Below are 13,789 nucleotides of genomic sequence, written 5' to 3'. Positions count from 1 at the left end.
GTAAACTGGAGGGTACATATGAAATTCTGTGTCTGGACCCTGTCCCGTGAAGTCTTGAAGGAGATTCTCACTCGGAACATGTGCTGCCCCACGCTCAGAGGCCGCTGGCTTCGGGAGAAGTTGACGTTAAGTAAAAGAATAAGATCAGATTTAAAGATGCAAGTCTTTTGTTTTGTTTTGTTTTGTTTTTGTTTGTTTTTAAACAATCTGTCTAGAGGCACTGGATTTTTCCGAGTACAAGGGAAAACGTGATCATGTATGTCGCTTGGTAACTTTCCAGGCTACACTTATTTACACAGTTACTTAAGACAACCATACAAAAGAGAGAAAGAAGCTTGCACTGCTAAGGGATGGCGTGTTAAGTTAGATACTGGAAATGCACTGTCTGAGCTAACTACCACTGATAAGCTTTAAGGCGCAGAAGCCGACCCTTAGTTCGCTAAAAAATCTAACTGGCATTCCTATTCTGTCCATACGAGCTCTTTTTTTTTTAAATTTATTTTTCCCTGTTTTTCTTTTTTTTTTTCTCCTTTTTAGATTTTTTTTTGTAAATATCACCACTTCATTCTCCCCTTCCATAGCTTTAAAAACATCATAAATTAAAACATGGAGTCTTATTTATAGTGGCCCTTGTGTGTAGCTTAATGTTTTATAAAAGACAAATGGTTGCAGAGTTAAGCTTAAGGAAAAAAAAAAAAGAAAAGAAAGAAAGAAAGAAAAAGAAAACATGGGTTTGCTTTTTATCAATACAGAATAAATATATCCCCCAGATCCTCAGGGGGTACAACTTTAACCAACACCCTGCTCTGGCAGACTCCCTTTCCAATTTCAGTATTTGCAAGCTCGGTGAGTTTCTTTAAAAATTTGCAGTTATTGTGTGATTCCTCTTAAAAAGGCCTGAGTTAAAAGTTCCACTCTGGGACTCATGTCAGATAACTTTCGTAGCAGAATCCAACCTCTTCATTAATAAAATTCTTCAAGGCAATTCTTTCACATGGGAGGGACAATCATGCCAGATATCGCTACGAAGAGAAAAGACAGAAGTCAACGATTTTGCATCCAAACATTTCACGAGGGAGGGGAGACACAATAATTAAAAACAAAAAGCCCAATCCACACATGACATTGGTAATTGAATATTAACCAGATGCCCTTGCATCTTTCGGGGAATGAATTGTGTCATAAAATATACATGTACCTTATTAAAATTTTTATACATGTATATGTGTCTCCTAAACATTTCTCTAAATCTGACTTCAATTTTAAGACATAGCTAGAAAATTGCATACTTTGAATACCACTGGGAAAGTTGCAGCCTCAGACTTTGCAAAATAGTGAGAATTTTAGTTTGTCCTTCTGCCTCCCCCCCCCCCAATCACATACGAAATATAAAATAAAGAAATGGCCCGCTGTAGCTGCCAACAATTTCTGCAAACAGTCTCTCCTTATGTTCTGTGTTAGCATGAAAATTAAGCAACAGAGCAACCATCTGAGGGAGGGCCTTCCCTTCAGCCCTAGCTGGGAAAGGACAGGCCAGCCACAGCAGGCATTGTTCACGGGGAAAGCTGAGTTGGGGTTGGAGGAAAGCACGCGTTTGCCTGACACTGTAGAATGCCTTTCTACTCCCAGGATTTCTGGCATGATCTGAGCATGGCTACTAGAGAAAACATGTAGCCTAGGAAGGGAAGACCTGTTTTAGGTCAGCCCTGTTTTTCTTTTAGAGTTTGGAGTTAGGAGCTGCACGGCCATGTTTAGGAAATTCTGCCTCGTGCCTGCCCACTTCGGAGCGAATTCCCCTGAGATGGCTAATTGTCTGCCTGACCCTCAGCCTTCATGACTGGAACATGGAGTGAACCGTAGCACTCAGGAGTTAGTGACCATTTAAATAGAAGCAGAGCACCTGGGGCTAACCCCCCCAGCCCAGGCAAGGTCTAACCCCAAAGCAGATTACCTCTGCCTGTGAACTACCATTTCTGCTTCTTGGATCTAGCAGAAAGCATTGTTAACCTTCTCTGGTCTGTGTTTGCCCCTACATCAAATAGACACCATTCCAATAGGGCACACTTAACATAAAGAGTGTGAAAAATAGGGGTTTGCTGGAAGAAAGACGGTGTGGTAACTTGAAAATATACCAAGCCAAGAGAGATGCCTGTGTAAAACCAAAGACATGGCTGTCTTTGGTTACCAATGATAACACGGAAAGAAAAGAAAAAGAAAAAGGAAAAGAAAACAAGAAAACCTTTTCTTTCTTTCCTTTTCATTGACAAATCTAAGCTTAAGTGAATATTCTCATTAGTGATTAATGCCTGCATGGGGAAATTGGACCTCTTTTCCCTTCCTTTGTCTAAACCATAACGTGTGGAAAATGTACCTTAAAAATAAAGGAACCCCATTCCCACAGATGGACAGAGGGAGACCAGGCCATGTACCCCTGACATTACTCTGGCTTCCCTACCCCAACCCCTGACATTTTAGATTCAATTAAAAGAAAAACCCAAAAGTATTTTGCCAAACACTTTTTCCGTTAATTTTTAAACCCATCTGTATTCGCAAGGAAATTCAATCCACATGTTTCTGATTCATTTACACGTAAATCATCCAAATGTTGTTTTGCAAGAGCCCCTTTGCAGTCCAAAAGCTCCTGGAGTCCTTTGCTAAACCCTCATAAGCCTTTCTTTCTTAGAAACAGGAAGTTATCTTTTGCCAAATGCAGCCTGACTTAAGCCCCCACCCCCGCCACCCAAGACTTGGGATCAGTTGGAAAAGCAGTCCCCTTAAGAGCTGAGAAAGCCCTAGATTGGGGGCAGGGAATGGGGGGCTTAGCATTTAAACCCTGGGCCTTAACTTGAGAGTTCCAGATGCTGCAGCCTCTTGTACAAGGATTGGCAGCTGGGGGGAGGGGGGAAATCCCTCAGTGTGCTGGCTCAGTGTCACTTTGGGTCCCTAAGCTTGTGCCAGGTGGATCCTCTACCCTTATTATATAGATAGCAGGAAGTGAAGTCTAAATAGCATGATGGTGAAGCTCGTAGCCAATGAAGCTAGTCTCTCCTCCTTTCTACTAAATAAATAAATAAATAATAAAAAAAATACTATGTTCCTGGTGGAAGGGCAGTCTCTGTTCTGTCCAGGACAGTTCAGGAAGTGTCCATATGACCGGAAGTGAAGCAGAAAGCTGACAACCTGCTGTTTTAGCCCGTGTATTCTTAGATGTATCCATTATAACCTAGATGGACCCTTACTATCTGGGCTCTAGGAAAACATCCTATGAGGATGGCATGAGTTAAAAAAAAAAAATTAAAATAGTGTGTTACTCAAATAATTTCTTAGGTTGATTAGATTAAGCATCTTCATAGGTTTTCATTAAAGTTTCCCACCAAATTCATTGGTGTGCTGGTACACTTCTTGGTTTGGTAGTTGTAAGCCCCATAGCCTTGAGAGACTCAAGCTGGCACTTGAGTGAGCAATCTCCAGGACTGGAATAGGGGTGGTGTGGCAGAAGGCATGCCTTCTGCAGAGGGCTTGTAGTGTCCCCCAGGATGATGGCTCAGGGAGGTTTCTGAATTCTTTGAAGAGAATTTAGAGTTGTAGAAGTTTTCAAACATGATTTCCCAACTTATAAATGGTTTGCAAATAGCTGGTGTTAGTATCAAATATACTTAAGGGACACTATGGGATGAGCATGACTGGTCCCCACTCTGTCAACAGCTCACAGAACATAAATCTATCATAAGGTCTATTACTCTTTAAGCAAGGCCCACAGTTACTTACAAGTTTTTGTAAAGGGTTACTGCACCCTACACTTTGCTTACACAACAAAATGCTAGCTAGCTGTTTGTGGCCTGAATCTAGGCACCTCAAAGGAGACCCTCCCAATAAAGAAACCTCACTGTGTGACTACATGACTATCTTGGGTCTAGAAGCTGTTTTTCTATCTTTGCTGCAATCTGAAAATTAATTATGTGGGTGAGAGGGATGGGTATTGGAGGCTTGGAATGTCCCAAAACTGCTGCTGGAATGCTGACTTGCTTAAGTAGAGCTGGGGCTGATTCCCATGAGACATCACATTCCCAAGGCTGCGTGCCAAGACATCATCACAAGACCACAGTGGCTTTGCCATGGTCCCCAGAGCTGGGGGGATCATGTTTTCTGAAGGGAACCCCCAAAAATCCATGTGCTGAAAGGCAGCTTAATCCATCTTAAAGGTTCTCCATTTTAATAAGAACTAAGACATTGGTTGAAAGCTTCGCAGAGTTGGGAAAGACTAAGAATGTAATCTTTCCCCAAATTACCTCAGGTATAAGAATCATGGGCTCATCAAGTGCGGAGTGAGGCAAGACCTTCTATAAACTGAGTGTGGACGGGTGGAGGGAGGGAGAGTGGGAGGGAAATGGAAAGGGAGAGGGAGAGGAGGGGGAGAGAGACATGGGGGGAACAGTTCTGTAAGCATTGATACAGAGGTGCATAATCTTTAGGGTCAGGCAGAGTCAGCATGTCAACAGCTGTAAGAAGAGGTATCGCTATGACTACTACTTCACAAACTCTCCCTGATCTTCTGATCTAGCTTAGTGGACATTTTGGTGGCGTGTGATGGTTCTGTCCCAACTTGGAAGTCCTCATGTAGGACTCAGGCCCTCGGGGACAACTGTTTTAGAAGGAAAAAGACATTTCCATGGATAAGAGCTGAATAAAGCTGGTGACTCAAGCTTTTGGGCTACAAAGACAGACTTACTTAGGAGTCTATGGTTAAGAGTTATCAATGACTTCATCATGATAAGAATGGGTGGGGCTTTTTCTACATGTTTATCAGTCAATCCAGAGGGTAACTGCAGTTTCCAGAGATTTACACGTGGCATTAATTGGGCTTAGTACATGGGAAAAGAGCTCTGCAGGCAAATGCCTTTAGCAAGCAAGATGGACAGTTGGCTCTGCACATCCGTGGACTCAGCAGCTGCACATTCGCCAATTGCAGATCAGCAATGTGAGGAAGGACCTTATGTCAAGCAGAATGAGTTGGACTCACTTATATGTACAGGCTACAAAGCTGATCTCCCAGAAGCAGAGGCTAGGAGGCTGTTGCCATAGCAGGGAAGTGGGGCAGAGAGGAATGGCAAAAGATGGCCAATGGGTACAGTGGACAGGCGAATAGAAGGACAGGAGTCCCACTGACAGCAACCAGCAAAACATTCCAAAATTGCTAAGAGAGAGAGCTCACTTTCCTTAAAAAGAAACGCTAAATTTCCCAGGTAACAGATAAGTAACACATTGCTTATAGAAACAGTCTTGGTACAGGCGCTTCTCAGCTTAAAACAGTGCTCTCCCTGGTCTGGAATACCTAGTCACTTTTCATTGGAAAGACAGTTGAAAGGCAGCTAGCCTGTGAAATAACCTGATTCTGGTTCATGCTACTTTCCTCTACAGTCCATGGCTGGGAGTCAGCCTTGCTTGGGGAGATCTGTCTTAGTAACCTGGGTATTGTGTCTTCCCACATATAGGGAAAGTTGCTTTCAAAGTTGTTAGACCTTCCTTAGATATAACCTGGTGGCCCAGATCTAATATGGCAAAGCATCCTGGAGGTTGAACAGCTGAGGGAACGCTTGGGGTTCCTCTATCTGCTAATCGAGTGACTATGGACAAGCCATCTCAGCTCCCTGTCTCCATGTCCTCATCTATAAAGTGGATGAAATAAGCAGCCACCTAAAAGAGCACTAGGGAAGGAGCCTTGTACCGGGGCATAAGCCAGGCTGGGAGCAAGCCTTTCCATGCTGCTGGTGTGACTCTCCATTCTCACACCACACGAAGTCATGGTGCAGATCTCCTGCCGACAAAAGGGTGATGAAGGAGCAGGCTCTAACAAAAGGAAGGACGTTCAATTAACAGTGATAGTTGGAGGTAAACAGTCCATTAAACAATATAAACAGTCCAGATGTGTGGCATCTAGTCTTGTTTACATGGTCAATTTGCAAGTCCAACTCTTCTTTAGGCATCTGTCCTTTCTGAATGAGTGGTCGAAGTTCTGAACTGGGTGAGGTAAAGTGAAATGTCCTATTGGACAGGCAGAGGAAGCGTGGAACAATGCTGAGATCCTTGGCCCATCCCCAGAGATCCAGAGCCCATCCAAAGAGGAGGGCCAAAAACTGAAAGATGAGGGGAGACATGTCTGAAAGGCCACTGTCAGAAGGTCGCCTTACCCAGTAGACACTCTAAGATCTGTGCAAGAGATCTCTGAACAAAACCTGTGAAGATGGCAACACTATGGCTGGGTCTGCTTTCCCTGTTGGAGAGAACGCAGAGAGGGTGAGAGTGCAGGATCTAGGGTGGCCCTTTATGTATGTAGGCCGGAGGGAGGGAAGGACCAGAGAAATAGCTTAAGGAAAGTGGTCTTGGTTAATTGAACTTTCCTTCCACTGTTCACTTTTCCAATGGTGTCATGTCTTCAAAGTGTGGGCATTTGGCACATGTCAGCATTGGGAGAACCAAAGAGCATGGAGTTATAGGAGAGTCCAGCAATAATGTCCCATCAGAGACACATCCCCCCTAAATTGTAGAGGCAGGGACATTGCGTCAGTGTGTATGGGCTATACCCCATGTGTATGGGCTATACCCCAGTGTGTATGGGCTATACCCCATACCTTCTAAGTCCAACACCCCTCTACTGGTTATCACAGCCCTCCCTTGCATCTTGTTCCTGATAACAACTCTAAATGTATTGGCTAGTTTTGTGTCCACTTGACATCGGGTGGAATAATCCTAGAGGAGAGAACCTCAATTGAGAAACTGCTTCCAAAATATTGGTCTACAGGCAAGCTTGTAGGGCAATTTCTTAATTAATGGTTGACAGAGGAGGGCCTAGCTTATTGTGGTTGCTGCCATCCCTGGACTGATAGTCCCGGGTTCTGTAAGAAAGCAGGCTGAACAAGCCATGGTGAGCAAACCAGTAAGCAGGACTCTCCCATGGCCTCTGAGTCAGCTCCTGCCTCTGGGTTCCTGCCCTGTTTGAGTTCCTGTCCTCACTTTTTTTTTTTTTTAATGATGACTTCTTATTGACATGGAAGTATAAGCTGAATAAACCCTTTCCTCCCCAAGCTGCTTTGATCATGGTGTTTCAATATAGCAATAATGACCCCAACTAAGGAACTAACCAAAGTTGATATAGTCAGCTTAAGAATTATAACTTTAGCCTGCCACATGTACCATCATTACTTCACTCTATATGAGAGTTTAGTTGTTTTAGCTGGGGGAATAATGCGGGGTGGGGGGCATTTATTTTTAACTGATAGATTTCCTAGTCTGTCTACCTGGTCTGAGATGTAACAGTTCCACAGTAAAATATTTCCCACCTTTCTTTAAGATGATAGACTGGTATATATATATATATATATATATATATATATCTTTTTTCTGATTATTTTATTGGTTATTTTATTTATTCACATTTCAAATGTTATTCCCCTTCCCAGTTTTCCTTCCACAAGCGCCCTATCCCCCTCCCCCCTCCACCTGTCTTGATGAGGGTGCTCCCCCACCCACCCACCCACCCACCCACCCACTCTTGTCTCAGCATCCTAGCATTCCCCTATCCTGGGTCATCAAGCCTCCACAGGACCAAGCGGCTCCTCTCAAAGTGATGCCAGATAAGGCCATCCTCTGCTATATATCCAGCTGGAGCCATGGGTCCCCCAATGTGTATTCTTTGTGGCAAGTTATTCTAAGCCCTAACTTTGCTACGCTAAGCAATCTGCCCACAGGTTCTGAGGAATGTTCTAAAAAGTTCTGCCAGAGGTGGAGAGGCACGATGATGTGGTTGCTCTGTCTCTGGGGTTGTACCATTTAGGTTCAGTTTTGACTCACTAGGTCCCTTAAGTGACCTAAGCTTGACTGTTCCCTTCTGTACATTGAGGGTTGAACTGAGCTCTGAAAGTCTTGGGAGAACCAGTGGGTACTACTTCATCAGAAAGTAACCAGAACATAATATGTGTTTATATCTTAAATGGGGCATATACTTCCACAGAGAAATAAAGCTGCGAAGTCTCAGGTGTGTCACTGCCCTTCTGACCATTCTCTGGTCTCCACAGTTGCCCTCTACAAGTGACATGCTGGCCATGGAAGCCAGGCTCTGTAGTGAGTGGTGCAGGGCAGGGACTAGGGGCAGAATCCTGTGGCTTTCATTCACCTCCACCTCCACTGTCTGCCTGATGTCTGTGACCTGCATTTACCCTCCCTAGGCTCCATCACCAGGTACTGTACTGATCTAATGTCCCCCATACGTCATCAGGACATTGTAGAGATTAAATAGATAAAGCCTGCTCTGTGCTTAGCGGAGCACCTGGCTGGCATACTGGTAGGTGCTCAATAGATGGTGGTTGATGATTTTATTGATCTTATTTCCCTGCAAGCTGTCTTGGGAATCTGGGATACATTCTTGGAAAGTGTTAGGTCTGAGAAAGAGATGAATTTTTTGGCCTGATTTTGATGCCAATGACTGTCGCACACCAGATGGGAGGAGTCCAGCACTATTGCAAACTCTCTCCACCTTGAGTTTTCTCATCTGTAAGGTAGGGACTGTGAGCATCTGTGTCATCATTCTGCTGGGGGTTGGGGAAACACATGAAGTCCCAGAGGCAGATACTATTCATGGAGCTAAGCACTTAGAAAGAATGTGAGAAAAAGTTGGCATGTTTTTAAAGTTAGATTTCTCTTTTCCTCCCTCAATGAATGAAAAAAGGTTAGCTCAAAACCTGATGGTCCTGACACTTCCCATGCTTCATGGTGGGAAGGAGACTGCACGGCTCCTTTAATATGAACTGGAATATTCCAGTGGTTCTCAAGAGATCTTTGATATTTGTTATACTGGTCCCTTAACCTTGGGCTCTGAATGGACTGTAGCTGTCCCCTCCCTGCCACATCTTTACACAGCCTTGTCCTGACACAAGCTACAAGAAGAGAGGGCTGAGTGACCTACTTCAGGGGAAGGCCTGTCCCAGGAGGGACTCTGCCATGAAGAATAGGACAGTATCTATAAAACACAGGTCAGATAAAGGCAACCACAGAGAACGGGAAAGAACAAAAGAGAAGTGGTAGCTTCGTAAATGCCTATAGTGTTCTCCAGCAAGGCCTGAGCTGGAGCAGAGTCCCTGGAGAAGGAAAGAGGGTGCTACAGACATGGAGGAGGCATGACCAGGGCTAGTGGCTGAGACTGGAAACTACTAACACAAAGGCAAAGAGGAGACAAGGCAGAGAGAAGCCAGTAGACCCAGGAGCTAACCCCCATCCCCACACCCCACTCACAGCAACAGCGAGACACCTGCTTGGACCTCTGGGACTTACCTTGCAGGCTGTTCCCGTTGGTGCTGGTGCAGGTGGGAGGAGGGGAAGTCTGGGGTCTGACAACCGGTGCGAAAGCACTCTTCTGTTTCACTGCGGAGACCATGTTGGCTGGTGAGAAGGAGAAGATGCCGGAGGAGCTGCTGCAGTTGGAGGGGAGGCTCGTAGATGAGGCCATGGTGGGGCTGGATGGCACAACTGAGGGTTACAATGAGAGGAGAGAGTTACATCCGGAGACAAGGAGTCTCGCGAGAGATCTGACCTGGTTACTCTGCTGTTGATCATTCTCGGGCAAGGCCCTCCCTAAACTCTCAGGACCCCACCACCCCTAATTTCATCACTTGGTACTTAGCATGTACTACCTTCAAGTTAGTAGCCTTCATGATTATACTGTGGGCTTATTGCATGCTCAGTAATGTGCTAGTCACCAGTGTCACGGGGGGGGGGGGTTCCAGGGGCTATGGCGGTGATCTCTTTCATTCAGTACCATAGATCCCAACACATGGAGCATGTCGTGGAAATAAACACAGACCCTCCATCCTTTGTTTTTTGTTTTGTTTTGTTTTTCAGGCAAGAAGACAACAGTCTAACCTCCTCTCATCAGAGATAGCACAGCACAGGAGGGATCAGGGTACCAGCAGTCACCTCTGGAGAGGCAGAAGTGACATCGAGAGGGGAGGACTTTATAAAGAGCTGTCAAGGAAAGTCTTCTACGTCTGTGTTAACATAGCATATGGGGATGGAGGGGACAGGGAAAAGCTAGTTTGAGTGGATGTGGTCACCAATGAAGGAATGGGACTTGTAAAGAAAAGGGGGAAATCGAAGGCAAAGTGACTTTAGGCTTGGGCAGGTGGTAGTGTGCATAAGCCCCCTTTGTCTCCAAGAGGTTATAGGGTCTGGATATGGCTGGGCCTGGATGATCATCTACCATACAGACTCCAGTCGGTAGAAGGTCAGGTAAACAAGAAAACCACCACGTTCAGCACCGGTGGAAAACACTTAACTATAAATCCAAGGTCCAAATTCTCTATTCTCACTTCTCATAGAGTCTTCTACCAATGTTTGTGAGGTGAGCAGGGAGCTCTGATGTGTCTGGCAGTAGAGGGGACTCAGATAATCCATGCTGAGGAAACTTCGGCCATCCTGAGTACTTCAGAAGACAGTGTCAAGGCTACTGTTTTCATATACACCGTTCTTTTGCCTCTATGTCCTGGATACTCCTGGGTACTATATTGTTTATGTCACTTAATAAACCTCACATATTTCTTTGGGGTGCACGGGATTCTTCACATTTTTCCATCTTATCAGTTGACAGAATAACCTAAGGCCAGGGGTTTATAACATTTTTTTTTAACACATAAGCAAATTGGAAGTGAAGACGTAATTGAGAAAATGGGCAAAGTGAATACTATGTACACATTGTACTCTTTCCACTGCATCCCCTGCAAAGGAATCACTCACACAGGAAAAAGGCCACCAGGTCTGAAGAGCAGCTTGGGCCTGCCTGGTGCTTCAAAAGTTGGTGATCTGGGGACCAAATCAGTCATAGGTGAGGATAGTCATTGTGAGGGTGTGTGTGGGGGGGGGTGACTCCTTATCCTCAGGCCAAGTCAGCATAGGTCCAAATGGGCACAGTGCTTACTGAAGGAGAATGGAGAGGCCTCAGCCACACCTCAGAGTTCTCCCCAACGTTTACTAGACTGTGCTTTTTTTTTTCTTTTAATGAGACCAGCATTTTTATCCATCTCTTAGGATTTGTAAATGCGAGAATGCGCTCAATAATAACACCCATTTAAATTGCAAAATTCCTGCACTGGAGGTTTGATTTTTAAATATTCTTAGACTTGAAATCCTGCTGGCTCACCAAGGAAGGCAATTAATCTCGTTGGCAAATGCGATCATTATGTGTATTTAGAGGTGGGGAGTTTGGGGGGGCAGTTAACAAGAAAGGGGTAAAATATAGAGGAGTATTGCCATTTGTTACGACATTATTAGTTACCAGCAGCCACACCACAAAATGTGTTCAGCCATTGAATGTCTTATTTTATTTTTTTTATTTTGTTGGAATTTTTCAACATGAGTGGTTTATGAATAATTAAATATTACAGAGGCAAATATTCAAATCATCCAGGCTCTGTATTTATTGTTTTATTTGCATTTATGCAGATAAAACCTTCCCATCTGAGGGTCTATTTGGGAATTTAATACTGTATTTGTGAGTGCTGAGGAAATCAATTAATGAAAATTAAATGTTCAAAGTTTCTCAGCCTGACAGATGTGATGTCAGGCAGAAGTCACTGGGTGTCCTCACAGGCTTGGGAAGGTGACCAACTCTAGCCCCTAAATTGAATCACTACCATATAGCAATTAGCTTATTGATTTAATTAAGAATGCCACCTTTTAATTTTCAGGTCATGATTGAAACATTTTCTGATTGAGTAGCTGGGAGAACGCTGAGGGATAGATCTTCAATAAATCAAAACCTAATGTGAAACCGACCCTAGTGTTGGCTGGTAAAGTGACTTGGTACATGCAGACTATCTGGCAAATTTTAAATGTTCTACAAATGGCAAATAAAGTAGAAATAAAAACAGAGTGCATCCTGAGCTGAGAATTCCCTCAGATATAACTCAGGGCCAGGATGAGCTGCCCACCTTCAAGTTGTTAGCCACAAATTACACTCAATAAAGAGTCAGCACTGTTTTCTATACTTTGAGCTAAGACTCATGAATATTCTTTCATTTTGGCAAAACACTCTTGTTCCTTTACAAATGTCTCTGCATCTAACCACATTTTCTATATCTGAAGAACTCTCCACAAAGTTCCAGATGAACTTGGCCATCTATGGAAAGGTTCTCAGAGGGCGAGCAAGGGGTGTGGGGAAAGAGCCTGTGACATTTTATAGTGAGAAATGCCAGTGTGTGGAGGATCTTTAGAAGTATGTATTTATATATAAAGATGCCAATTTGCTGCATTCTTTAGATACAGTTGCAGTGTTGTGCCCAAACAAACAAATCCTTTAAGCTAAACTTCCTTGAGGTAGGAATAGGGCACCTAGAAATATTTATATTCTCTCTCTCTCTCTCTCTCTCTCTCTCTCTCTCTCTCTCTCTCTCTCTCTCTCTCTGTGTGTGTGTGTGTGTGTGTGTGCGCGTGTGTGTGTGTGTTTGTAGGGGTGTTTTCTGAAAAATATATGTTCATGTTTTTATCTTTTTAATGAGTATATTATTCACAAAAAGGAAAACAGAAACATCAGCAAACGAGTTCTATCATTTAAGGAGAGGATCTATTGTTGCAGCATCAGGATAATGACTTAGATTTCCAAGTACCTCTCTCCTGTGCCAGGCCCGAGGACAAGGTCCTGGCAAAGACCATCTTAGCTCTGTTCCCCGGTACGGATGAAGGTGTGGTTCAGGTACTTCTCTTAAGGATGGGAGTGAGGAGGCATGGAGAGGACTCGAGCTTACTCAGGGGCCTTAAGTGGGTGGTAGCCCCATTGCCATCTGACCACAAGCATGCGTTCTTGGAATGGCCATCGGTTTGTGCAAGGTAAGACTGCAGAGATCTCTGCTAGAGGGGACGGTACTCAAGTATTGAGGGTAGCAGGCCATGCCAAGCTGCCATCTCTGCATGATACTAAGCTCTGCAAAGGAAACATATGAGACGTGGGACATATATCTACTTACTGGCATAGGGTGAGTTGGCAGCTGAGCCATTGAGGAAGGTTGGGGAGCCACCCAAATTGGACATGGCGGCAGAGCCGTAGCCGTTCATGCTTGTGGTGACTGAGTTATAGTTGGTCTGCTGTGGGGTGGTGCTCGGCACATAGCCATGTGGTGACACGCTGCTTGAGTTGCGGGTGAAACCTGAAAAGTGAGGGGACAAACCAAGACAAACCAAGGGTGAGAGTAGCATTCGGATGGTGCATTTGTGGGAGACCTGGGGTGTAAGGGAGGAACATCTCCATTATTACCCCCTCACTGTAACTGAGAGGGAAAAGACCTGATGATTCATGTGCGTGGGCTGGTCGTGCTATCTCTGTGATTAAAATGGGAAGCTAGCAAAGACACATTTCTTAGGAGATCATAAATACTTAGCAGGCCTGTGAGAAGTGGCAATGCAGGGCCTATAAATTATCATTTGGGAGCAGGAATAAATCCCAATCTAAGAGATGTTCCCCTGAGTTAACAGGTCCCTCTTCCCTGGGCAAGAATGATGTGTTGTGGCCTATGAGAACTTTAATTCCATCCCTCTTTGTGATCTGTCACTCATGATTTATGGTGAAAAGTTGGATGTAGAGATGGCTGAATGCATGCATGCATTCTTTCTAGCCCCCTACTAGGTCTCCAGATGTGAAACGAGAAACAAACTCCTATAATAATATTCGATACACACAAGTGAAGAATCGCCTCCTTTAGAAGAAAATAGCCTCTCTCTCTCTCTCTCTCTCTCTCTCTCTCTCTCTCTC

The 13,789-nt window shown here is 44.4% G+C and overlaps 1 protein-coding gene across 5 annotated transcripts in view; it reads right to left on the bottom strand.

The window, feature by feature from the left end:
• Window positions 1-261: 261 nt before the first annotated feature.
• Window positions 262-13,789, bottom strand: part of Ebf1 (EBF transcription factor 1) — a 387,719-nt gene continuing 374,191 nt past the window's right edge. For all 5 annotated transcript variants that reach the window (XM_021211996.2, XM_021211997.2, XM_021211998.2 and 2 more), the window contains exons 14-16: window positions 13,008-13,187; window positions 9,325-9,519; window positions 262-1,022 (exon numbers count right to left, since the gene is read on the bottom strand). In XM_021211996.2, coding sequence (XP_021067655.1) covers window positions 991-1,022; window positions 9,325-9,519; window positions 13,008-13,187 — 407 coding nt within the window. In that variant the 3' untranslated portion in view covers window positions 262-990. The remainder of the gene's footprint in view (window positions 1,023-9,324; window positions 9,520-13,007; window positions 13,188-13,789) is intronic.

Source organism: Mus pahari, chromosome 14 (genome assembly GCF_900095145.1).
Source record: "Mus pahari chromosome 14, PAHARI_EIJ_v1.1, whole genome shotgun sequence".
NCBI classification, from domain to species: domain Eukaryota; kingdom Metazoa; phylum Chordata; class Mammalia; order Rodentia; family Muridae; genus Mus; species Mus pahari.
The sequence above is the reverse complement of the archived record's forward strand: the minus strand, read 5'-3'. Positions and strand labels throughout refer to the sequence as shown.